Source organism: Haliotis rubra, unplaced genomic scaffold (assembly GCF_003918875.1).
Source record: "Haliotis rubra isolate DU_JTF1 unplaced genomic scaffold, ASM391887v1 Scf57, whole genome shotgun sequence".
Lineage (NCBI taxonomy): Eukaryota > Metazoa > Mollusca > Gastropoda > Lepetellida > Haliotidae > Haliotis > Haliotis rubra.
This window is the reverse complement of record NW_025767268.1, coordinates 1562654-1589867: the sequence shown is the minus strand read 5'-3', so window position 1 is coordinate 1589867 and position 27214 is coordinate 1562654. Positions and strand designations below refer to the sequence as shown.

Here is a 27214-nt window from a genome sequence, read left to right as displayed (position 1 = left end):
GACACAATCATTACAAACAGAAATTGTGATCCTTTCTAAAGTTTAATTTGATATTTCAGTTTAATGAATATTAATTAGTCTCCCGAGCCCATTGTGGGCATCAACGGGACACAATCACAACATTGTGCAAATGAAACAGGCACTGATTAATACCACGATCATGACGACCGAGGATACTTCCTGTTGAGACATACACGTGAGTATGTTGTTGACACTGCAGTTCTACAAGTCATGACACTGCAGTTCTACAAGTCATGACACTGCAGTTCTATAAGTCATGACACTGCAGTTCTACAAGTCATGACACTGCAGTTCTACAAGTCATGACACAGCAGTTCTACAAGTCATGACACAGCAGTTCTACAAGTCATGACACTGCAGTTCTACAAGTCATGACACTGCAGTTCTACAAGTCATGACACTGCAGTTCTACAAGTCATGACACTGCAGTTCTACAAGACATGACACTGCATCAGTTGTCTATGCGTTGATTTAGCAGACATAACAAAGACGAACATACTTTCTCATGTTAAATATGATGTTTCATTTTTTATGTACAGTGGAAACCGCCTAAGTAAAGACCGCTTAACTAAACAGACCTGATAAGTAAACACTTTTCTTTGGTCCCGGCAAATTTCTTCATTAATTATCACTATTAGAGTCTGTTTAACTAAACTCGGATAAGTAAACAATACCGCTTAACTAAACGTCTTCTCACTGTCCCTGGAAGTAAATTACTTAACAAAAGAGACTGGATAACTAAATTAGCGATCACCACATAATCCGACATGAGGGGCAGTCGTGTCAGTCTCCAGTCAAACAAACATCCTACTTACAGCTCGCTGGCGTCAAGCAGTTGACAATACACTGACAACTGGAGGCCAGCCCTGATAAGTTGTTTATTGTTACATATACATACATATACATGCATAAGGTTGTCATTTGCAGGTTTTTATAAGTTTGGATAAGTAAAATACCTGATAAGTAAACAATTTTGGCGAGTCCCTTGAAATTTTACTTATCAGGTTTCCACTGTATATAAATTAGTCTCCCCAGCTCTTCTATAATCGCTGCTGCAAGCGGGATTGATTGACTGACTGATGATATGATCAATCCCTCAAGCACTATGTGAGCGAGTTAGTTTAGCTTTACACCGCTTTTAACAATAATCTAGCAGCATCATGGTGGAGGACACCAAAAGTGGGCTTCACACATTGTACCTATGTGGGGAATTGAACTTTACGGTGTAATGAGTGAACACTTTAACCACTAGGCTACCCCACTGCCCTCAATCACTACGTAATATAGACAACATGTTGGGGAGGTCACCACTGGACAAAGTACTCACTTTACTGTAAGTTCCCATGACCTTGAAGACAGGTGTACCCACTTTACTGAAAGTTCCCATGACCTTGAAGACAGGTGTACTCACTTAAATGTATTAGTTCCCATGATCTTGTTTGCACATGTGTTCACTTCCCTGACATTAGAAGCCTAGTTTCACCATATATATAAGACGATACATAACACGATGAAGCAAAATTACTTTGACTGCAAATTCATGAAACAGTCTGGTTATTTTAGTATGGTTTCTTCACATTACAGTTCTGCAAATTAACACAGGCATTTGTGCTGCTTCTCCCAACCAGAAGACGCTCTCCTTCCATTACACGCTCTCCTTCCATTACACAGCCAGGGAACCTCCAGTGTCCTGCACCTTTAAAGACAAAAAGCTCCTATTTCCGGCCACAAATTAACTTTTATTGTGAAACGACACAAACAATTAGTTGTTAAGAAATAGTATGTCAAGTAATCACCGCCCATTACAATAGAGTCCTGGTTCTCTGGCTGATGTATGTGAGGAGCCATGATGTGCAGCCACCATCTCCAGGAAATAAAGGCAATATGTCATCTCAGTCTAAAAATGAGTTTTATTGAAGGCAATGAAAAATATATGTTATTCACAATTAAAAACCACAAAATGTTGTCCATATTCCTAAGAAACTCCGATTGAACAGAGCTGACTATACGATTCAAACTACATCACATGTTTAATGTCAAATAACTATCACACAGTGATGAATACGGACATTGGAAAAAAACACCATTGCCAGAAAATCAGCAGAATGTCTCACGTTATAAGTGAATGTAGAAGCGTTTCATGTGTCTCCTTTCATGGCCGATTCCACAAAGTGATTGAATATGAGAAACAACTACATATCATAATGGTATCACAAAGAGTGTTTAAGAACTAGAACTTTGGGAAGAGTGGCTGAGAGATTTAATGAAAATTGCTCAAAACATTTCAGATACAAACCGTGTTAGATAACCTGAAAACATTTGGGAAATACAGTGCCCTCCCTATCTGACTTAGTCAACTGTCTTGCTTGCCTCAGGAAACGGTGTCGTGAAACACAATTTCTTTGAAATTGATGTAATTACTTTTAACAGGCTTTGATCAAGAATTTCTCAATGGAAGCTGTTTTGTGTCAGTGTATTCACTGGATGATATTCGCACTTCACACCCTCACCTTCTCTTACCACCAAGTGATACAACTTGGCAGAAAAAGATGAATCCATGCAAGTTTGTAAAGCGATGAAACAGTGTAATCTTTAGAAACCTGTCACATGAACCAGCAAGAGTAATGTTCCTGGTTGCCTTGCAATTCAAAGTATCTTTGATGTTTAGGATGTGCATTAGAGAACGATTGTACTGCGTTGTTTGTAATCTCCCTTTATTGAATCACTTGCGAGAATAAAAATTAGCCATGGTTAAATAATTGCTTGGGGAGTCATTCTAGATGTTGACTCCATGTTACTGTGGTTTCAGTGATCAAGTTAAAAGGCTTGTCGACAATACCAATCTGTTTACACCACAGCTGTCAATCAATTTATAATCAATTGTCAATTGGCTGAAGCCTAGTCTGGTTGAGGAACTATTACGCACAGATAATGAAGAGTACACAAGGGCCTGCTTCTTCTGGCTGGCGATTCATTACGGGAATGTTGGTTTCTGTCAGTTTGTGTGGGGAACAACTCCATATGCGTCACTCTTATGACACTGTCTGATCATTTGGACTTAAGCATTACTGACCATTTGATGAATGTCTGATCATTTGGACTTAAGGTACTGACCATTTGATACATGTGTGTGTGTGCATCGTGTGTGATGGTGAGTGTGCACACATAAAATTAATGGGATGTATAGCAGCAGTGACCAAATAACTACTGCTATTCTGTATCAAAAACAAAAATCTCCATCACTCTACTGTATGATAATAAAGACGTGATGGTGCTTAACTTTCTTCCTTGTGTATATATTATGACATGTCATCATGCTTTGAGTGAGTTAGTGAGTTGGGTTTTATGCCACTTTTAGCAATATTCCAGCAATATCATGGCAGGGGGACACCAGAAATGGGCTGGCTTCACACATTGTACCTATGTGGGGAATCGAACCCGGATCGTTGGCGTGACAATAATAATAATATAATAATACTTCATTTATAAAGCGCATATTTCCATGCACAATGCATGCTCAAAGAGCTGATGTCAGGACGAAAAGGCTTTTTGGAAAAGGTGGGTCTTTAGCGATGTTCGAAAGGTTGAAAGTTCTGTCATTTCTCTTAAATGTTGTGGGAGATGACAAGCGAACACTTTAAACACTAGGCTACAAGGAGTGCTGGTGGAATGCTCCTTTATTGAAAGTTAACAATGAGATGTCGCTGCGAGAAGGTTTAAAATGATCATTATTCCAACATTCTAAAATGCAATTTTGTATCAGCTATTCCCCTAAGAATAATTCACAAGAAAAAAATCAAATCTCAATTTTGGCGTCATCTCATCATGAAGAACAGGTTCCCAGTGAAAGAGTTTAGTTTAATGACAGATGGGCCACACGCTTTAGCAATATGGTGCAAATTACATTATAAAAACTATACCATTCACCATTTTTGTACAAATTAAGTGGGTGGCAATGCTACTGGTAGGGCAGGCCATGCTTACCCTTTGCCCAAACACCTGGTGTCACACCTGAATGTGCTACTGGTAGGGTAGCCCATGCTTATCCTTTACCCAAACACCTGGTGACACATCTGAATGTACATAAACACCTGGTGTACTGGTTACGAGTAGAGAGTGCGACATGCTTACCCTTTACATAAACACCTGGGACATGCTTACCCTTTGCCCAAACACCTGGTGTCACATCCGAATGTGCTACTGGTAGGGTAGGACATGCTTACCCTTTACCCAAACACCTGGTGTCAAACCTGAATGTCCGTGATTCTTTCATATGATTTTGGCTGCACTGTCGCAATTTATGTCCAGAGGATTCTGTCCCAGCAGATATTTGAGACTGACTATTCTCCAGCACTGATATTTCACATGTATATAATGTTGAAATATGAAGTTTACACAATATTTAGCTTTTATATTGGCTGGAGGTCAGTCACAAAACCATGAAACTGATGTTCATAAGTGTATGAATGACACATTTTGACCTTTTCCTCAGACTTTATTTTTGAAATGAATGAAACACTGATGGACTGCCTCCACATCCCTGGGGAAGTTTCAGGGGATTCCTTGCATGAATAAATACAGAAGCGGTGGATCTGATAAGTTTCACCCTTTAATCTTGAACTTAACTTCAGGACAAGTCAGACAGTTTGATTACAAGCCCGTTCCAGAACATCCTTGCTTTGACTCATCCTAGTGAACAAAACGAAGAAATGAACATCTGAACTATGGATGGATCAGTGTTTTAACAGACATGTGACAGTCTACCTAAATCAATAAATTGACCCTAGTAACTACATGACACATCTTTATGATCAACTTTAAGTAATTGGCCAATAGTTCAAAGATGACCGACTCTTGTATTTGCCCCAGGTTAATGAACAACTTCAGAAGTCTCGTCCGTTACATCTATCATGTCGGCCATTATGATGTCCTGTATTGGGTCATTATGATGCGTTGTCTTTGTGACTGACTTACTGAAGCAGTTTGTAAGACAACTTTTTATTTATACGGTATTGAATTTGAATGTACTTGTTGTACCCAACAACAAAAGATGTTCCTGGAGAGCAAGTTGAGTATACATAGTGTCACATAACCTCTCCTTTTGATAGGCTACTAGTACTCTACCTTCAAGTTGTTTGTTGTAAACACTAAGTCGCACATACTAAAAGATTGGATGGTTTGTTTATTGTTTAATGCCGCACTCCATCACAATATTCCAGATATATGGCGCTGGTCTGTAAATAATGAAAGTCTGGACCAGACAATCCAGTGATCAACATCATGAGCATTGTTCTATGCAATTGGGATACAATGATATGTGTCAACCAAGTCAGCGAGCCTGACCACCCAATCACGTCAGTCGCCTCTTACGACAAGCATGGCTTGTTGAATACCGATTCTAACACTGATCTTCACATGTCACATACTTAATGAAACTGTGTTATACATCCATCAAGGTAAAAAGCAGTGGTGCAAAAATTCTAAAAATTTACTTTCACTTTGTAAGAGTTCACTGTATGACAACATTCAAAGTTTGGTCATCTTAATCTTTGATGAATCAGGCTCCAATCGCGTCCCACGAGAATTCTTCAACACATAAAAAGAAATGTCCAGAAGATGTTTACAGATATACAGAGCTCCAGATAAGGCGCTTATTTGTGTATTTTACGCAATGACAATGACATCAACTCAATTAATTATAAATCTGGGAGTGCACAAAATGCATAAGAATCACTTAAAACCCAAGAGGTCTATAATACTTTGCATATTTTACTCAATTAACTAAATTGGCTTGCGTATGAAACATTCGTCATGGCACCCAAATTCTACAACAGGTGGCTGTCAAACTTAGGGATTGTCTGATTTACAATTTGAATGAAGAACAATATTGATTTATAAAAGTTTGATTAGTCAAAATACAGATTAAATCTTAGTGCTGAGAAATGAATTGCAAATATATGGCAATATAAGAATTGCTAAAGACTTAGGTCTATTGAGAAGCATTTATATGTATATATTTAGAAGTGTTAATTACCCAATAAGGATAAGAAACTCTGTGTAAAAGTACTCATTTCTTTAAACTATTGGGAGTATACAAAATGCTAGTTACTCCTCAAACGAACGCAATTACACATACATAAACAGATATGGGAGTAAATACCTAATTCCTTGAAAAATTATCTGGAGCTCTGGATATATGTTGCTTTCAGGATCAGTATCATTGTTGCCCAGTTGTGGGAACCAATGCTCATGACGTCAATCACTGGATTGTCTGGTCTACATTGTATTATTTACAAACCACTGTCCTATAGCTGGAATATTGTCGAGTGTCATGTAAAGCAACAAACCAACAAATCATTGATTCATTTAAAATGAGGTGGGGTAGCCTAGTGGTTAAAGTGTTCACTTGTCACGGCAAAGGTCCAGGTTCGATTCCCCACATGGGTACAATGTGTGAAGCCCATTTCTGGTGTCCCCTGCCGTGATATTGCTGGAATATTGCTAAAAGCGGAGTAAAACTAAACTCACTTACTTGTAATTCTACAGTTTAACATAGGCTTACAAATGTTGCAGCGCTATGAGCGCTTTCATTTAAACTGATGTCTAACCCTCCATAATCAAGACTGATGCCAGCACTCTTCAAAACCACAATCAAATAAAAACATTTCCACAATCATATATACAAAATGTCAGTAGTAGAGATAATCTGAATTATCTTCCATTAGTCATAAAAGGCGAAATAGTTATGAAAATTTATATGACTGTTTCACTGTAACTTCTGCCCAAAGCAAACCCTGAAAGCATCATAAGTGTAAGTTGATGAATCACTATAAAATAGGTAAGAAGCGTGGCGTTTGTGCAAAGGTGAGTATATCCACACCCTCCGGTCTAGTGCTGTCACAGTAGAATCTGTGACACAGCCAACTGACTGCAGATTCCAATCATCTTGCAGTAAATTTCTTCATCTGGCTGGTGTTTTAATGTAATAAATGAAATGGCGCCTGATGGTATACCAAGGTTGCATTTGGTGCCAGTGTTCATCACGTTAATATCTCCAACTTTATTAAGCAGTCCTAAACTATCAAAATGGAAATATGGTGAAACAGCAATGTTTATTCCGCATCAAAATGCTTTCATCTAAATGAGGATTTTCTGTCATGGGTTTACTTGTTATCTCTGAAAAGAATAGCCTCATCAAAATTACTTCAAATGTTTTTTGCCAATGTTTTCATTTATTTCTCAGTTATAAATCTTCATCTTTATACAACTATAGAGAATTAAGAACAACACAGTGAAAACAGTAAAACTTAAAGTAGAGATGGATTCTTTGAATTAATGAGTGAGTTTAACTTTGTGCCGCTTTTAGCAATATTCCAGGAATATTATAGTGGGGGACACCAGAAATGGGCTTCACACATTGTACTGACTGACTGACTGAGTTTGATTTTATGCCGCTTTTAGCAATATTCCAGCAATATCACGGCGGGGGACACCAGAAATGGGCTTCACTCATTGTACCCATGTGGGGATTCGAAACCCGGGTCTTCGGCGTGACGAGCCAACACTTTAACCACTAGACTACCCCACCGCCCCTCACACATTGTAACCATGTGGGGAATCAAACCAGGAATGAGTGAACACCTTAATGACTAGTTTACCCCATCACTCCAAATGGCTGAGTGAATGAGTGAGTGAGTGATGAAAACAGTCAGCATGATCCCAGAGGCATTGCTGCCTCTAAAAAGCTCAAGTCCTTGTCAGACGTGTCAGCCATTAAATCGTCTACCTACTTCCCACAAATGGAAAGTTTGATGGTTTATTGGTTGCTTTACACATTCCAGCAATATGAGACCGTCTCCGAGCGTCCGCCCGGGAGAGCGGAAGGTCGCGGGTTCGATCCCCGACAGCGTCATACCAAAAAGACGTTAAAATATGGTACTTGTTGGTCCCTGCCTGGCGCTTGGTACAACAAGGACTGGTCGGCTCGGAGTCAGTATAATGTGTCTGTGTGGAGTATTCCTGCTTCACTGCGGCATGGTATCTCAGTGGGATAGCACTACAAAACCAGCTTCAGTCTGGGCTAGTACAAGCAGCCGCACCTACACATACACACGCACGCACGTCGTCATATGAGCGAAATATTCTTAAGCACGACGTTAAACCCAATTTCACCTCACCTCCAGCAATATGATAGCATTTCGTAAATAACTGAGTCTGAACCAGACAATCCAGTGACTCAAATCATAAGCAAGTGTTACAAATGAAAGGTGCACCTCTCCCAAGGTTACAAGGACACAGCAAGATATCAACAAAAAGTGGAACTGGAAGTGGAAGAGGATTCATAAACTAATATGACCAACTGAATTACTGTCACTGACATCATCAAAAACCCAGTTACATATGAGTCATCAGATCAGGCCTGGAAATCAATGATACAACAAAAAAAAGGCTTTATCCACTTTGATCAAACAGACCTTTATATAAAATCATTACAGAATAACAGAGCTTCACGTTGGATCATTTTCTGGGACACTGACTGCTTGTCAACCTAAATGGTTTATAGACAGCTTTCAGTTTGCGTGATTGTATTGTAAAACACATCCTAATGGCACTTGTCGCCAGCCGGTCACTGTACTAAAAGGAAAGTAGAACAAAACTGTCAACGTTGATCTATCTCTGAACTCAATTAGCACTGTACTTTGGCAAAATAACTGCATATCATTTTGAAAAAAAACTGTTGACAAGATATCATGATATCATCACATTGTTAAAGTTATGTCATCTCACAACTTCTCCATATGAAATAGTGATATTTTCCAGACAATTTCAGAAAGAAGCAAATGGATTCTGGGAAACTAATTGCTTCAACGGATGTGTTTGTTTCTTGTTTAACTCTGCACTCAGTATTATTCAAGTCTGGTATTTATCAGATCTGGACCAGACATTTCAGTGATCAATATCATGTTCATCATTTTAGGCCAGTGGGATACGATATATGCGTTAACCAAGTCAGCGAGTCTGACCACCCAATCCCATTAATCGCCTCTTTGGACAAACATGGGTTGTTGAAGATCAATTCTAACCCGGATCTTGATGGGTCACAGCAGATTACCGGGTAGTCTTATTTGGAATGCAACATTGAAACGTTATTGCTTTCACTGATAGTGTCAGTCTTATTGACAGCTCAATTTGAACTATTTGACTTTGGGTGTACTGAACTAAAATGTACAAACATTAGTTGAGTTTTTAAAGGATGATCAAGTATTTGATTATACTTTAAAATGAGTGAGTGAGTGAGTGAGTGAAAATTGTTTTGTGCCTCTTTCTCCCAACTATATTACATTATTAGATACTGGGTCGCATATGTGTGGAATCACACCTGGAGTATGACAAATGACCACAAGTGAGCAACTGAGTACGGTTTTATGCTTTTTTTTTTCATTATTCCAGCAATATCGTATCAAGGGACATCAGAAATGGGCTTGATACATTGTACCCATGTTGGGAATCAGACCAGGGTCTTCAGCATGACAAATGGATGCTTTAACCATTACCTGAACTCACTCAGTATTTGTTATCATCTGTGAATTATTTTTCTCTAACAATTTTCCCTTTCTGAAATCTGACGTGACAGTAACATCCTACATGTGATCAGTGTGTTGCAAGACAAATGATGTTTTGTATGGCAGCTGTTCCCCTGGTCAAAGTTGACAACTGCAAATAATGTTTAAAGAGTGAGTGAGTGAGTGAGTGAGTGAGTGAGTGAGTGAGTGAGTGAGTGAGTGAGTGAGTGAGTGAGTGAGTGAGTGAGTGAGTGAGTGAGTGAGTGAGTGAGTGAGTGAGTGAGTGAGTGAGTGAGTGAGTGAGTGAGTGAGTGAGTGAGTGAGTGAGTGAGTGAGTGAGTGAGTGAGTGAGTGAGAGTGGTGAGTGAGTGAGTGAGTGAGTGAGTGAGTGAGTGAGTGAGTGAGTGAGTGAGTGAGTGAGTGAGTGAGTGAGTGAGTGAGTGAGTGAGTGAGTGAGTGAGTGAGTGAGTTGGGTTTTACGGCGCTTTTAGCAATATTCAATCAATATCATAGTTGGGACACCAGAAATGGACTTCACACATTGTACCCATGTATGGAAACACAGGCCTTCCATGTGACAAGCGAACACTTTAACCACTAGACTACCCCACCACCCCAAATAATGTTTAAAACCAGTTTAATGTTTAAATCTAATACCAGTTTCCTGTTTCAGGCACTAATGTTTCCGGGATGGCAGACTACTATGACTACCCTGGATCCCTGTATGAAAACCCCTGTGGCAAAGACTTCTTAAACCAATCAGAGCTCAAAGTCAGCAACATCATCCAGCGCTACATCTTTCCCATCATCCTCTTCATTGGAACTGTGGGTAATCTGACATCAATCCGCTACCTGCATAACCTGAGTGTCAACGTCTGGTCAACATGCTTGTATCTCACTGTCCTCTCCCTCATCGACCTTGTCACCCTCTACGTCGACTGCGGCAATAAGTGGTTCAAGATTGTTTCTGGCATCAACCTTAGCGTAAAGATCAGTGAGACCTCTGGCGCCGTGTGTAAGGTTTATCCTTTCATTTTCCAGTTCTTCCTCCACTTAAGTCCTTGGATCGTCGTGTCAACGTCTGTGGAGCTAACCATTGCCTCAAAGTTTCCGCATCTGACCTATAAGATGTGCACACGTGAACGTGCCAAAGCTGTTATGCTGCTCACAACAGTCCTGCTTCTGTGTCTGAATATGCCCTACTTCTGGACTTATGGACTGGTCAAGTATGCAGAAACTCCAGACAATGTCATCACAGTCTGCGTCTACATTGAAGAGTTCTCAGAATATTTCCGGGACACAATATGGCCCTTCATCAACCTGGCTGTTGGACATATTGCCCCTCTGCTTGTCGTCACAGCTTGCTTCTTTATAACCATATCCTCATATCTAAAGTCAGACAGTGCGTGTAAAGTCAAGCTGGAAAAGTACTTCATGGATTTGAAATCTCTGCAGCAGTTGAAGGTTACTTTTATCATCATCTGTTTGTTCTATGTGATCGTTGTTACCATGAAGATCCTGCTGGTTATTGTCAACTACCTGATTGCTCAAAACATCATCATCATCCCCTGTTCTCTGGATTCCCATGTAACGGCAGTCATGATGTTGCTTGGGTCCCTATGGGACATGCTGTTCTACTTGTTCCTCAGTGTGAAGTTTTTCATATATTTGGCCACATGTAAAAGATTCCGCTGTGAGATTTATCAACTTCTTTGTCGCATTGGACGTGGACTTCATCGAAGAGACAGAGTGACCTTGACCTCAGGAAACCGCTATGATGCAAAGCCCCTGATGCAGCATGGGAACAATGTGAGAAATAGTGTTTCCTATCCACAAAGGAAGGATCTGGCTGAGGATGCAGGTCCTGGTGTTACGACAGCTGTGTGAGCAGTGTCAGGATCTGCAGCTGTACCCAGTTTCTCCTTCCATGTTCCCCAGCAGAAGCTTTTCTTCCATCCTGGCAACACACCAGTGGCTCTCTGTACATAGTGTTGTATATAAGCTCCATGTGTCTGTGTGAAGACTTCACTCTGTGTCCAGGCATAAATCATTGTGTAGAGATTTCACTCTGGATGACAAGATGGTCAACAGTATGTGAGATTTCACTGTATACCACCAAGTGGTCATGAGTGTGTGAGATTGCACTGTATATGACAAGGTGGTCATCAATGTGCGAGATTTCAGTCAGTATGACAAGATGGTCATCAGTGTCTGGAGAATTCACTGTATATGACAAGGTCGCCATCGGTGTGTGGAGATTTTACTCTGTATGATGAGATGGACTCAGTGTGTGAGAATTCACTGTATATGACAAGGTCGTCAACAGTGTGTGGAGATTTCACTCTGTATGACGAGGTCGACATCAGTGTGGGAGATTTCACTGTATACAACAAAGTGGTCAACAGTGTGTCAAATTTTACTGTATATGACAAGGTTGTCATCGTGTGGAGATTTCATTCTATATGATGAGATAGTCATCGGTGTGTGGAGATTTCACTTTATATAACGAGGTGGTCATCGGTGTGTGGAGATTTTACTCTGTATGATGAGATGGACATCAGTGCGTGAGAATTCACTGTATATGACAAGGTCGTCAACAGTGTGTGGAGATTTCACACTATATGACGAGGTCGACATCAGTGTGTGAGATTTCACTGTATATGACAAGGTCGTCATTGGTGTGTGGAGATTTTACTCTGTATGACGAGGTGGACATCAGTGTGTGAGTTTTTACTATTTACAACAAAGTGGTCAACAGTGTGTCAAATTTCAGTGTATATGACAAGGTCGTCATAGGTGTATGAGATTTCACTCTGTATGAAGAGGTGGTCAACAGTGAGTGAGAATTCTCTGTATATGACAAGGTCGTCATTGGTGTGTGAGATTTCACTCTGTATGAAGAGGTTGTCAACAGTGAGCGAGAATTCTCTGTATATGACAAGGTCGTCATCGGTGTGCGAGATTTCACTCTGTATGAAGAGGTGGTCAACAGTGTGTGAGATTTCAGTCTGTATGACAAGGTCGTCATCGGTGTTTGAGATTTCACTCTATAAGAAAAGGTCGTCATTGGTGTCTGGAGATTTCACTCTACATGACTGAGATTTACATGTTGTGTCCAAGTATTTCTACACATGAAGAATACAATACAGCTGGATGTATGTTCACTGTAAATGACACTATAGTGAAGTTGTGTCACAGTTTCATTCTATAAAAGTTTAATGAAGCAGGTTTGAGCATATATCATTCTATTTGAAGGGAGAACGCAGTTGTGTGAATGTTTTATTCTATATGATGGACTACTGGAGTAAATTGGCAATCAATGTGCCCAGACAGGACAGCTGTGTTGAAATTTCCCTGCAAATGTTGCATGCATGTATATCAGAGGATGATACAGTTCAGTGGACATACCACTCTAGAATAAAGTAATGCTACAGGACAGGTCCTTCACTATTTCTCAACGCAGATGACTGGAAATATTCCATATAGAATTGACATGAGGTTGAGACTGTGTAATGGACTTCTACATACTACTCAATCAAACTGTGATACATACTTGTTCACCACACGAAACAGTGGAACCTACTGCCAAAAGAATCCTTTCATCATTCTCGGTGACCTCAACAAGCCAGTTACAATGCAGACGTACCCCCAAGCAATGAAACATTTGGATGCATCTATACCTGACACATCTACTAGCGTGAACAGCCATAGAAAGGACATCCATTAAAAAGCCTGAAATTCTAGATTCAATCAAAATACCAACTGTAGTAGACAAACTGTATCATGTAAGAGAGCTAGTGTCAATTTGTATCCCTTGAGTACAAGAGTGAGTAAATTTGATCAAATGTCTCTTTGAAGAGTATTTCAGTTACATCAAGGCAATTCTTTGCCAGCTTGGTGTAGGGAAAAGCCCCAAGTGGTGCAGATCATAGATGCTTACCATTTTGATGAAACCACAAGCAGACGTATGGTTCTGATACATAAGTGTTCTGGGTTCCGATCCATACAGTTTTCGTAGAGCAACGAATAGTCATAATGACCTGTCATAACTCTATAGTTTATCATAGGCTTACGAAAGTCATAGCACGATGAATGTTTTGTGGATTGGGAGCCAGGACATACAGGCAATCAAACCACAGTTTTCTGCCACACCTATGGAAAGTATCACTGCAAAGTTCCCTGAATCATCTGTGAGTAGCAGTTATACCATGGACGTAGGTCAAGGCCCCTGTGAAGATCCGGTGAAGATCCGGGTTAGAACTGATCTTCAGCAGCCTATGTTTGCCGTAACAGCAACAGGCGACTAACGGGATTGAGTGGTCAGGCTCACTGACTTCGTTGACACATCGGTACCAATTTGTGTAGATCGATGCTCATGCTTTTGGTCACTGGATTGTCTGGTACAGACTTGATTATATACAGACCGCCACCATACAGCTGGAATATTGCAGAGTGTGGCGTAAAACTAACCTCACTCACTCCAAATAAGTGACGGTGAGTAAGATGACTTCATATCATGTCAGACAGTGTCTCTCAGAGAATATAGGACCATCCAGGTGAAACTTCAAGACAGTGAACGGTCACAAAATATCCAAGACCAGTACTTTCAAAGGTCAAAAGATGACATTATCTGTCTTTTGATACTTATTTCAAACAAGAACCTGAAATCTGCTGAAATGGCTGTTAATCAACTTAAGTACTTCAATCAGAAACATGACAATATAGATCTGGCTTGCTAGTACTTCAAACAATTACAAGATGATATAGGTCTGTCAGTACTTCAAACAATTACAAGATGATATAGGTCTGTCAGTACTTCAAACAATTACAAGATGATATAGGTCTGTCAGTACTTCAAACAATTACAAGATGATATAGGTCTGTCAGTACTTCAGTACTTCAAATACTTCAGTAATACTACAATGGAGTTAGGTTCATCTAGTTGCTGAATCATCATATTCATCCTCAGAACAATACTGACTTAATGTACACGCTTCTGTTGTTTATATTCATGAAACATGGCGTTGTTATCAGACATAGGGGCATTTTCTGCATCTCCCTGAAATCAAATTCAAGTTGATGTGTTGAAAAATCAACAGATGATGTAAATCAAGAAATTAATGCGTCACCAAATTTATGCAAGCACCATCAACCTGGTCTAGAATACATCCTGAAATTCATGTGGGCATCCATACTGTTGAAAACTGAAAACATCTCATTCACTGGCAACTATCAAGGAATCATTATCACACAGTTTACAGTATTCACAATTCAATTTCAGTAACATCATGGACTTTTCGTATATATCTCAGTTCTCTTATGAATTCACAATGCCATGTAGAAAGGGGTCTAATGTAACGCACGTTATATTTGGGATTACACTTTATCAGTAAAGTACAGATTCTAGTACTTTTATTGGTTTGAGTCCCATCTGGGATTCAAACCCACCCACACACTCAGTCAGGCACCTAATCGCAAGCACATAAGTCAGCCGTCTAACCCACCCAGTCACCACGGCTTCCACCCAGTACTCTTGTTAGACATGAGACTTAACTTATAAGCCAAGGGTTTTCAGAGTGAAACAAAAAGATTAAAACAACAAAAAAACATTTCTCAAAACATCCAATGATTTTGTAAGAGCAGAAGCCAATATGGTTCCCAGCGTTACATCAATAAACTTTTGTTTAAAACAAAGTAGCTTTTTATGTGATAAGTGCCATTGTTTCTGGTAAGTGCAGTCACTGTGCATCCAAAACAATAAAAGACAATAACACAAGCCATGATAAAAGTTTACCACTTCATGAAATTGAGCAAGTGTGACAAGCATTCTTTGAATTAATTTCATGATTTACAACATCCAAAACAATTTTGTATAAATAGTTCTCTTCCTCAGAAGGTCAAGGACGTTTTACTTCCATATCTGTCCACCTGTCTGTTGTCTGTTGTATATACGTTTCTGTAGTAGATTAGATACGCAGACTGCCATTGCAAGATGGTCATTAAGTTTACTGTCCTGTCACAGATGATAGGAATGGATGATATATGTATAACTTTGCTGTGTAATAAAGATTGCTTACATATCACTGCATTGCTCTTCTGTCAGGGATTGGAGGCTCAAGTTGAATCTTGAGAAGGGGATTGAACTAACAACTGGTATTCCTCATAAGTTTGCGAGTTTAGTTTACATTTTGTGCATGTTTTGTTCGAGATTTTTGTGACCATTGCTTCAAGACATAAACATGCAATGCTATGACAGATTAACTACAGTGAACTGAAAGAATTGATCAGTGGTTAAAAATGGTTTACACCACAATCAGCAAACATAGCACTTTTATAATGGGATTTTTCTGGTGAGTGAGTGAGTGAGTGAAAGTGGTTAATACCAAGGTCAGCAACGTAGCTGTAAATATTTCAAGACAGTGTGTGAAAGCGGTAAACCACAGAAAGGAACATAGAAGTCGTAATAATATCATGGACACTATCGAGTAAGTGAGTGAGCGAGTTGGGTTTTACGCCGCATTTACCAATATTCCTGCAATATCACAGCAGGGGGACACCAGAAATGGTCTCCACACATTGTATCCATGTGGGGAATCGCACCCGGGTCTTCGGTGTGATGAGCAAACGCTTTAACCACTGGGCTACCCTACTACCCACTATCGAGTGAGTGAGTAGAAAGGGTTTATAGCAGTCAAAAAGATCTCAAGCATGTTTTGGAGGTCAAGTGGTACAATGTATTTGCATTTTGTCAATCTCCAGAAAGCACTAAAAAAACAACTAACATTTGGCCACTCTAAGTGAGTAAGCCAGTGAGTATGGTTTTATGCCACTTTTAGCAATATTCCAGCAATATCACGGCAGGGGACACCAGAAATGGGCTTCACACATGTGAGGAATGGAACCAGGTTTTTCAGCGTGATGAGCGAATGTTTTTACCAAAAGGCTACACCACCAACCCTGCCTCTCTAAGCAAAGAACAGCATTACAATTTCAGTCCAGCATGTCAGCTCGATGTGGCAGGAAAGTTCAAAGTGATGCAGGTCTCTGACATTTACAACTTGGGTGAAACTCATGAGCATGGGACTGGTGCTGACAAACCTTGAAACATAGTCTGGACATACTGGGATTCAACCCATGATCAGATTCCTGGTAAAGCCCCAAGGGACACAACTCTTGAATTGCAGCACCTCAGACTATTCAGCCACATGTATCCCCAGTATAAAGTAAGCTTCCACACTGGATTGGAAATGTGAGAAAAATACAGCAGAACTTCAAGGACATCATAGAACATGGTTATGGACTCATTTATATTTATGACTTTTTTCTTTTATGAAACAAGTTATCTGGAAGAGTTTGACGTCACCAGTGATTGTCTAGCTTCAATCAAGTCTAGGCTCCATTTGAAAAGTTTTGACATACGTTTCCTGTGCAAAAGGCAGAAATCTTTCAGATTTGATTGATGAGGTACATCAGAAAAAGCACAACTCTGCAATCTATTTTCCAAGACAAAATGGATCCCAATATGGGAAAGTAATATCTACAAGTTTTTAACTACATTGTCAAGAAATATTTTTATCTACCCCAGTTATGTTGAGTCTTTGCGACCAGCTGAGTTACAACCTGATTTGCCCCTGCTGTCCTTGCAGGAGGAACTTCAATATGTGCTGTGTGATTAACATCATGTTCAGTATTATGTACTGCCCGGAGAGCGGACTATACGGGACCGCCTCCGTGGTGTAGTGGTTAGAGCGTCCGCCCGGAGAGCGGAATGTTGCGGGTTCGATCCCCGACCGCGTCATACCAAAGACGTTAAAATATGGTACTTGTTGGTCCCTGCCTGGCGTTCGGCATTACTGGGTACAACAAGAACTGGTCGGCTCGGAGTCAGTATAATGTGTCTGAGTGGGGTATTCATGCTTCACTGCGGCATGGTATCTCAGTGGGCTAGCACTATAAAACCAGCTTCAGTCTGGGCTAGTACAAGCAGCCGCACATACACGTACACACCCATGCTCGTCGTCATATGAGCGAAATATTCTCGAGTATGACGTTAAACCCAAATTCACCTCACCTCACTTATACGGTACGTGTTAAATGAAGGCTTTCTGAACATCCTACACAAATTGTCACTGTCATCAAGTTTATGAATGGGTAAAACAGAAAACTTGACAGACAATTATCACAGCTAATGGCATTTATCACAATTACAATGAATGTTCAACTGTATGACTCATCACTGTTCCTGAAAGCAGACAAGATGGCATACATGCCTCATGAATAGACAAGAATGGCCACCTACTCTGCTTTGGCTCTCAGTAGGGTATCAAGCAAGGGTACCATGGAGAAACATTCAAGGGGTAACATGGGTACCACTGTGAAGCAAGCAATGCATACCTTTTGGAAAAAGCAAGGTGTACCATAGGGAAACAAGCAAGGGGAATTAAGCAAGGGGTACTATGGGGAAACAAGCAGGGGTACTATATGGAAATATACAGGTGTACAGGGGGAAACAAGGGGTACTAAGGATGGGGGGGGGGAGAGAGAGAGAGAGAGAGAGAGAGCAATAGGTACCATTTAGAAACAAGTAATGGTATAGCAACTATGGAACACTGGCACAACAATGGCTACCATGAAGATATTCCAGCAGTCTCATACCGGGTAAGAGCTGATCATGCCAGTGATCAATGGTGAATGTGGCCATACCCTCCTGCAGTAACCCTCTGTGTGGATATTATACAATTAGCCTGGGAAGAATGTCTCCTGTTTCTCACTTATTTTTTGTGCAGCATCAGTGACATACTGTGAATTTTTTCCCATTTCAATATTGTATAAAAAATGAATACGTTTTTTGGTCATTTTTGCTTTTCACAAGTCTGAAGACACAACTGTTTTTTATAATGGCGAATAAAACTGTTTCTAATATCTTGGGATTTTGCAAAGAAATTAACATTATTTAACTATAAAGTGCCAAATAGTTTTTTTTGTAGCACACAAAGAGGCATTGTTTATAAAAAAGAACACAATGCAATGTCTATTCCACTCACGTCTGCTTCAGAATGAACTTTTATTCATTGTTCACAAATATAAATGGATTCCCACATCAACAAATGCAAAAATTCTGGTGAACATTTAAACTGAAGCAATTATCCGTGAACACATCACACCATTGGTGGATCCTAGGAGATATCGTTTTGACAGTAGATTTTGCACAATGCCCTGAGAATGCTATGACGTCATGAACTTGTTGACGTCACAATGTTATGACATCGCTGCACTGCAAATCTAATGGCAGTACTGTGTTCAGAGATGTACATTTTTCATTGAAAACTAATGAAGAGTGATTTTTGATGATAAATAGAATCTCACCCTCGTGTCTTCTGATATCAAATATATCAACACTCGTTGATAAAAGTAAAAATATCCTCGGCAAGCCTTGGATATTTGTTACTTTATCAACTCATGGTGATATATTTGATATCAAGACACTCGGGTGAGATTCTCTCTATATTTTTTTAGAAAAAAAACACATCAAATATTGTCTGTTTGGTTGGTTTGTCTTTTTTAAACTATTATTTCAAATTACAAATATTATTATACCATATAGATGGAAAACATATTTGTTGAATATATTCTAGACAATAGTTTTAAAAAAGAATTTTGTGATTTTGACAATTGGAACATGAAGGGACAAATAGTGTGTGAGTGAGGTTTTACGCCACTATCAGCAATATTACAGCAATATCGCAGCAATATCACAGCAATATCACAGCAATATCATGGCAGGGGGCACCAGAAATCGGCTTCACACAATTAAACAATGTGGCGAATCCAACTTCGATCATCAGCATAATGAGTGTATGCTTCAACCACTTAGCTACCCCACCAAAATAAAATCCAACTGGGATCTGAACACCAGCACACAATGATATGAGATTTCAATATATAGGTCCTTCGGTCCTGTGGAATGGGAAGCGTTCGTTTATCACTCCAAAGAGGTGACATGTAGGTATCGTGTGAAGAGTCCATTAATGGCATCTTTGTGGTGTAAACCCAACGCACTCCATGAATCTTCCCCACTCACAGACACAAGCAGTCAACAGTGCAGAGCGTGATTACAAGGACTACTAGTGGAATCTATACTCAGTGTACTATTAAAACCTGTCTCCACTACATGTCACAGACAGGAATGGGTGTCAGAAGTGACCAATCAGGAGCTGCTCAACTCCCTCCTGTCCCCAACAGGGGATGATCATGTGTCAGAACTGAGATCCAGGTCCCAAAGATCAGCCATCTCTACTGGGACTGGTGCAAGCAGGTCCAACAAATATCACATGGCTACGACTAGCTGTCTTGTACTGCAGAAACTCATGGTTGGGCCGGACGTACCTGGGATTTACAGGTCGCGAATTCCTGGGTCCTATATGCATAAAAATTAACAATGGATGCAACAAAAGTTATGAAAAAGTCCAAGTAAAAATTTCAATCAAGTGACAATAAGTTATCGCTGAGTTTGCTACTAGCTGGGTTAAGGTATTATTTGCAGTTTAATTACTGTAACAATGTGATGATCATGATACACAATACAATAACAGTATTAATAATAATATTTAAGTGTCGGGGACCCCCATTTTGTTGTCCAGGACCCTTGAAAACCCCTGTCTACTAAACACAGGGTAAAGGTAATTAATTTAGGTACCAGGTTTAAAGGTCCTGTGAAGTAATAAAATGGTGTAGTGAACTGTGCTGTAAGGTTTGATAACTACTTTACTTAGAAAAACATATTTTATTGTCAGGAATTTGGTAAATAAATACTATTGTGACACACAGAAGCAATATTTTCTATTTACCCAGGCTATACATTGTGCACATTTCTGCATCATACAAAACCATGCAAACTCAGGAAAATTAAGTGTCCTCCCTGTGCTTTAGTCTTATCATAAATAATGTATATATGAAAGATCATATAGCAGACTTCATCACTCGTGTTTTTACCCCGACTCCTGGAGCTGAGATATTAATGATCTGGTGTGAGAGAGATCCCTCACTAGTACCCCGTAGAGAGTTAACTCATTTCAACAAAGGCTTTTTCCCATCTCATGCTGCACTTTATTATGAATAATTGATCATTTTTAAATCTATCTTTTTCTTTGCTATTCTTCAATTCTACAGGAGAAAGAAAGTTCTGAATCTTCTCCTCGTTACTCTGTAGCTTTCGGGGTGTCTCTTCAGTCAGCGTAAACTCACCCCATAGGGCATCCTGGCTAGAACAGGTCCCCAGCTACCTAAGTTTGTTGCTAGAGGAGACTCATCTGTGACTCATGGACTTGGTTGACTGCATGTCGTATTTTACCTGTGTGGGACATTGTCTATAATAGCCATTACTGCCTTGTCTCATTGATTATTTGTAATGAAATACTGCTTAATGGTTATGAGTAACAAAGGTCATGGTGACAAATGTTCAGATGACCAATTTGTGATGTCAGGAACAAGGAATGCATTGTATCATATCCGTGAGTGAGTGAGTGGGTAGGTGAGTGAGTGAGTGGGTGAGTGTGAGTGGGTGAGTGAGTGAGTGAGTGAGTGGGTAGGAGTGGGTAGGTGGTGGTAAGAGTGAGTGAGGAGTGAGTGAGTGAGTAAGTGAGAGTGAATAGGTAGGTGAATGAATGAGTGGGTGGGTGACTGAGTGAGTGAGTGAGTGAAGGGTAGGTGAGTGAATGAGTGAGTGGTGGGTGAGTGAGTGAGTGGGTAGTTGAGTGAATGAATGAGTGAGTGGTAGTTAGGTGAGTGAGTGAGTGAAGATGTTTTAAGCATAAAACTGATTGATTAGTGCCTGTGTATGACACTGACATTTGTCCATCTTCAGCATACTTGCTAAATCATACCACAGTCTAGTTCAGGTCCTATGGTTTCAAATAATCGAGGATACAGCCTGATACCAAATATAATGGTATTTGTTGTTGCCCTGCCTTGTGCAAGGCTATAAGAAAATAATGGGAGTCAGTACAATGTTTCAGAGTAGGGTATCCCAGTTGATGTTGAGACATAGTTTTCTTTGTTTGTTGTTTGTTGCACTCAGCAATATTCCTGCTACATGATGGGGGTCTGTAAATAATCGAGTCTGGACCAGACAATCCAGTGACTGACTGAGACATAGTATCTCAGAAGTCAAAAGTGCTTACAAGCTGGTAAAATCTACCATGTGAGTTGTAACATGAATGAAACAATCTTGAATGCAGCATTAAAACCCATTTCACTACACCACCTCAAATACTGAAGAACTTCCTACATTTTTGACATGAAGCATTATGAATTGCAGCTTGCATCAACCATTTTGAAAAACATCAGCCCATGAAAGAATGAAAGGATTAGTCTAACAGTGAGCTGTCTTGACGTCTGTCCATCTGAGAATTTAAGGAAAACCACCTAAGTAAACTGTCATTAATTCTCACTAACTGTCACACACTTTAACTCCTGGGACAAGCTATACAAGTGACCCCCCAGACCCAAACAAGTCTGTCAGTAATCACCTTCTTCATAACAACCTCTCACCAGGAAGCCCACTGGGGATACTAGCGTCTGTACAACATAGTGTTACTAGTGTCACAAACCCTGAAACAGACTGGCCAAAAATCTGTCATGAGATTTAGACAGCTCCACGGGCACAAATCTCCACCATATTCTCAAGATGCATTACCTGCTCAACAACTGAGCTTCATCTTGTTGTTTTTCCCAAGCAAACACTCCCTGAAGCTTGTGCTAGGCTCGAGTACTTCTGCATGGTTTTATTCCAGTCTTTCAAAGCCTACTTTGTCTGTCTGCTTTCTCAAATTTCATACAGTATATTGGTCCAGAAGTTAATGAGAAGACTTATAACACGGAGACAATGGCAGTTTCTTTTAAGGAGTTAATTACTAGGGCTAGCCCTGGACTGAAAACCCTGTCACCCAGTCAGTGGCACAATTCCTCTTTAAGAGAATCATAGGAATCATTACAAATGTAGGTTTATTAGTTTGTTTGCTAAACAATATTCGGGCTATGTGACTTTGTATATAATCAAGTCTATGAGACAATTTGGATGTTTACATCAGAAAATTCAATCCACAATGACACCCAATCCTTATATAGCAACCTCATATGAGTAGCAGAGGTTCTTACCCTAAAATGGTGAGGTGAAATTGGGTTTAACGTCGTGCTTGAGAATATTTCGCTCATATGACGACGTGCATACGTGTGTATGTGTATGTGCGGCTGCTTGTACTAGCACAGACTAGAGTTTGTTTTATAGTGCTAGCCCACTGAGATACCATGCCGCAGTGAAGCATGAATACCCCACTCAGACACATTATACTGACTCCGAGCCGACCAGTCCTTGTTGTACCTATTAATGCCAAGCGCCAGGCAGGGACCAACAAGTACCATATTTTAACGTCTTTTGGTATGATGCGGTCGGGGATCGAACACGCGACCTTCCGCTCTCCAGGCGGACGCTCTAACCACTACACCATGGACACAATGTTGGAAAACTGCTGAGTTCGTCATAAACAACAAAACAGAATGTGCAAATAACAAAGAAGTGGCTGATATCATGAGCAACATCCCAAGTTTCACGAGACATGCAAATATACGTCCAGTGTGCACAAATGTAGAGAATGGACACAGAAAAACATTCACTGCGGGCAGTGGGGAAAATAATGTAGTTCAGGGACTAGATACACCAAGAAACATAATCAGGATACACTTGCACAAAGCAATCTTAGCGCTACAATGACATTAGCTTATGTTTAAGCATGGGAGTTCAGATCATTAAGATGGAAATGGACCGACATTAATGATCAGTTGAAATACACTGTAACTTCAACCATTAACTCACCTGAGCAAACTTGTCAGTATCACAGATACCATGCCGCAGTGAAGCATGAATACCCCATTCAGACACATTATACTGACTCCGAGCCTGGTCCAAGCGCCAGGCAGGGACCAACAAGTACCATATTTTAACGTCTTTTGGTATGACGCGGTCGGAGATCGAACCTGCGACCTTCCGCTCTAACCATTACACCACGGAGGCGGTCTACCCTAAAATGGGACAGTGGGGAAGCCTTAGTGATTAAAGAGTTGAGTCGTCACCTGAAGACCCAGGTTCGATTCCACAAATGGGTACAATGGTTTTCTTCACTGTGATATTGCGGGAATATTGCTAAAAGTAGCATAAAACTCACTGACACTCTTACCAAGAATCCTCACAATGGTTCCACCAGGTCATTCAAAGGAGAGTGTATGTGAGGATGTACTACAATCAAACAATACTGGATTACATTCATAATATGGAGGTCGGTGGCTCAGTCATCTAGGCTTCTTCAGAGAAAGGTTCCGTAGAGATCCAGAATCTGCAGCGTATGAGTTTGAATCTCAGATCTAACAATTCTTGGTTTATAGGCACCCATGCTAGTGGGTTTCATCAAAGTATCTAACATGTTGAGACTGGTATGCTTTCAGGCTCTCTTCACATAACCAGCTGAAACACCATGACATGACTCCAATTATTACACACCCTTGGGTGAGATAATGTCAAACATATGTGTGAGATTGATTTCCATGAACATGATTGGCTACTCCATGGTGATGACCTTAGGTCAGATTATGATGGACTTCTTATTTGATTGAAATTAATTGATAAGTAACTTGAGCTTCAATTGAGATGCAGACCTTTATACCAAACAGCTTTATACCTGCCTGTTATTTTCGCAATTGTAGTGAAACAGGTTAACAGACTTAGCATAGATAACAACATAAATCTTTTTTTTCTATAATTCCTTTTATCGTGTGATACTTCTTAATATTCTGGCCATGATTTCAATATGGCTTGAGCAATGAGTGATACCTGTTTAAACAATTATGTGAACTTCATCATTAAAGACAAAGAGCATGGTTGCCTTTGAACATACAAGATATACAACACTGGTACTTTTACTGGAGAAATGTTACAAGTTTCACACATTGTCATGTAAAAATACCTGAGATGGTAACGTCAGTGCCAATCGAGGTCGATTTGCCTAGTGGTTTCATGAAGGGGATGCCTTTTTTCACTGTTAAACATGATTCTTTAGATAGGGATCCATTTTTAGTCCTGAGCTACAGTGTAATTATTCATAATTAACAACTCGCTCATAACAATCAGACCTCAAACATGTGAAACAATGTTCAATGCTAAATGTTTGTAGGGGTTCATGAGTGCAAATGGCGACACATTAACTCCCATCTTCTACAGGTACAGTACACAATGTCAATACTTAAATATTCTCTCAATAAATGATATGCAAATTTCATGTCGTCAGAACATGCAGGGTGTAATCAACTAGTCACGTTTCTTCCTCACAACACTGCAACATCAGTAACATCGCAGAAGTACCAGAAGGCTGCGCGAAGAAGAGTCCCCCCCCTCTCTCGATAGTGAACGTTACCTCACCAATATACACTTAATAACATACACTAATCCATACTTTTGGCCGGTCTGTTCAATGCAGCTGTGCAAAGAATATCCAGACAGCCATCCGATGATGACAACTATTTTCAATCTCAATGAGCGACACCAGCAAATGTCCCAAGCAATTACAATGATGTCGCACATGCGTAGTAATCTCCATTTGTCATACAATGAATGTTGTTGATATCCAACAAATATGAAATGAAGTCAATATGCATGAACTACTTACAATCTTCAAAACGAATAAGTACTGAATAGTAATGATAGTAGATCTTTGCAAAATGCCGAGAGTATGCAGCCCTGAAGTTGGTACCCATCACAAACACATGCACAGGCATGTCAATTATTTACCTGGAAACCATGGGAACACATGGTCCAGGTCAAAAGTAGGTCTAAGGACTCATACTGGACATCAATTTTGTCACTGATACATGACATTTGGACATGTCCTCCACATGTCTACCATTAAAAGCATTGAAAGCTTTGCTGAGGCCTTGTACTTGGCATGCTTGATCAAGTTACTCTTGAGGAAGGGACTTGTGATGGTTAAAAGAATGCCAGAAAAAGACATCCGTTGATCAAGGGAACACTCAAGCGCCTTGAGCATGTACTACTTGCGTGGATATGTGCGCTATATAAATATCCTATCATCCTCCTCCTCCTCCTCCTCATCATCATCATCTCCATATGATGTAGCTTGGACTCATGAAGATTCAGGTTATGATTTATCTTCAGCAACCCATGCTTGTCATAAAAAGGCAAGTAATGCTGGTTGATGCATGGTATCATATCCCAATTTCACAGTCAACCACTGGATTGTGAACCCATAAGCATGTTTACGGAACCAACAAACCAATACACATTCTAAGGCTGAACCAGGATTGAAACCCATGATTTCCTGTTCCTGAACACCTAAGGCACCATATGGCAACAGGAATTCCAGTACTGAAGAAGGCTAGATCACATGATACATGTTATTGTATCCCAATTGATGCTCAAGATGTCAGTCACTGGATTGTCTGGTCCTCACTCAATCATTTACACACAGTGGAGCATTAAACAGCAAACAAACTAAAGATGTGATTCGGATGCAAACAGGATAAGACAGAAAACACTTTAGAGGTGATTTATGACACACAAAAAAACAAGATGACATATGCTGGATATTTCAGTAAAATGGTAAACTGAAGTAAAATGATTCGCTCAGTCAACTCTCTGAGGGGAAAACAAATTATTACTGACAAACTCTGTTCAGTATTCTAGAAATATCTTCCCCTTTCGAGAAAGGGGGTTGAAATCGGTCACAAAAACAGGCATTATAAGCCATCTCCGGCTGAAAGACCAAATGGATTTATGTAATGCTGGTGGAGATGTGTATTCAGCTCCTTGTGCCCCTTGCTGTAATCAAAGCAGACAAGTACATCCCTCTGTAATCTCCCCAACCACTGTATTAAACCCAGCCATCATACCAAATCAATCACAACAGTCTTACAAGTTTTTGAAAAATCCCTTCCATGTAAACAGGGATGACAAATATTTATGAACCTAATCTCCAGAATCAGTAGAGAATGCAGAAATAGCACTAAGCTACTGTAGCTCACCCTTCACAAAATGAGGCAAATTTGTCTAGACATTATTCTATAAATGTTTTCATGATTTTATTCATTGACAGGATTATACATACTGATCCAGTGGAGTGAAATAAATGTGATTTTGGAAGCATATTCTTATTAAATTTAACTAACTGGCTATATTCCAAAATATGTGAGATGCATATATAGACAGAAACACAAGTTCTGGTGTCCCCGCTCCGTGATATTGCCTGGAATATAGATAAAAGCGGAGTAAAACCCAACCCACTCAGTGTGTTGATCAGTGTATAACCACAATAACTCACTGTCTGTGATCTACAATACATGACTAGTACAACATCATAATTACCTCCTGTCTCTTATCCACAGCTTATGGATGAGTGATTGAGTTTACGCCACACTCAATATTCCAGCTACATGGCAGCGGTCTGTAAGTAATCGGTCTGGACCAGACAATCCAGTGATCGACAGCATGAGCATCGATCCACGCCAAATGGGATACAATGACATGTGTCGACCACTTCAGCGAAGTCTGACCACCCGATTCCGTTAGT

At 40.0% G+C, this 27214-nt stretch overlaps 2 protein-coding genes and 2 long non-coding RNA genes across 7 annotated transcripts in view; 2 read left to right on the top strand and 2 right to left on the bottom strand.

Annotated features, from left to right (window-relative positions):
* Nucleotides 1–13724, top strand: part of LOC124254303 — a 93266-nt gene extending 79542 nt beyond the window's left edge. For 2 of the 3 annotated variants that reach the window (XM_046688222.1, XM_046688224.1), the window contains 2 exons: nt 10258–12266; nt 12577–13724. In XM_046688222.1, coding sequence (XP_046544178.1) covers nt 10258–11471 — 1214 coding nt within the window. In that variant the 3' untranslated portion in view covers nt 11472–12266; nt 12577–13724. The remainder of the gene's footprint in view (nt 1–10257; nt 12267–12576) is intronic. The other variant, XM_046688223.1, reaches the window with a different exon arrangement.
* LOC124254301 (RAB11-binding protein RELCH homolog) overlaps nt 1–27214 on the bottom strand; it is a 195397-nt gene that overhangs the window by 105785 nt on the left and 62398 nt on the right. The window lies entirely within an intron of this gene.
* On the top strand, nt 13987–15664 carry LOC124254305. The gene is made up of 2 exons (XR_006892446.1): nt 13987–14425; nt 14463–15664. It is a non-coding gene; the product is annotated as an uncharacterized LOC124254305 (long non-coding RNA).
* Nucleotides 14390–26225, bottom strand: LOC124254308. The gene is made up of 3 exons (XR_006892448.1): nt 26215–26225; nt 21842–21846; nt 14390–14490 (listed from the first exon to the last, which is right to left on the bottom strand). It is a non-coding gene; the product is annotated as an uncharacterized LOC124254308 (long non-coding RNA).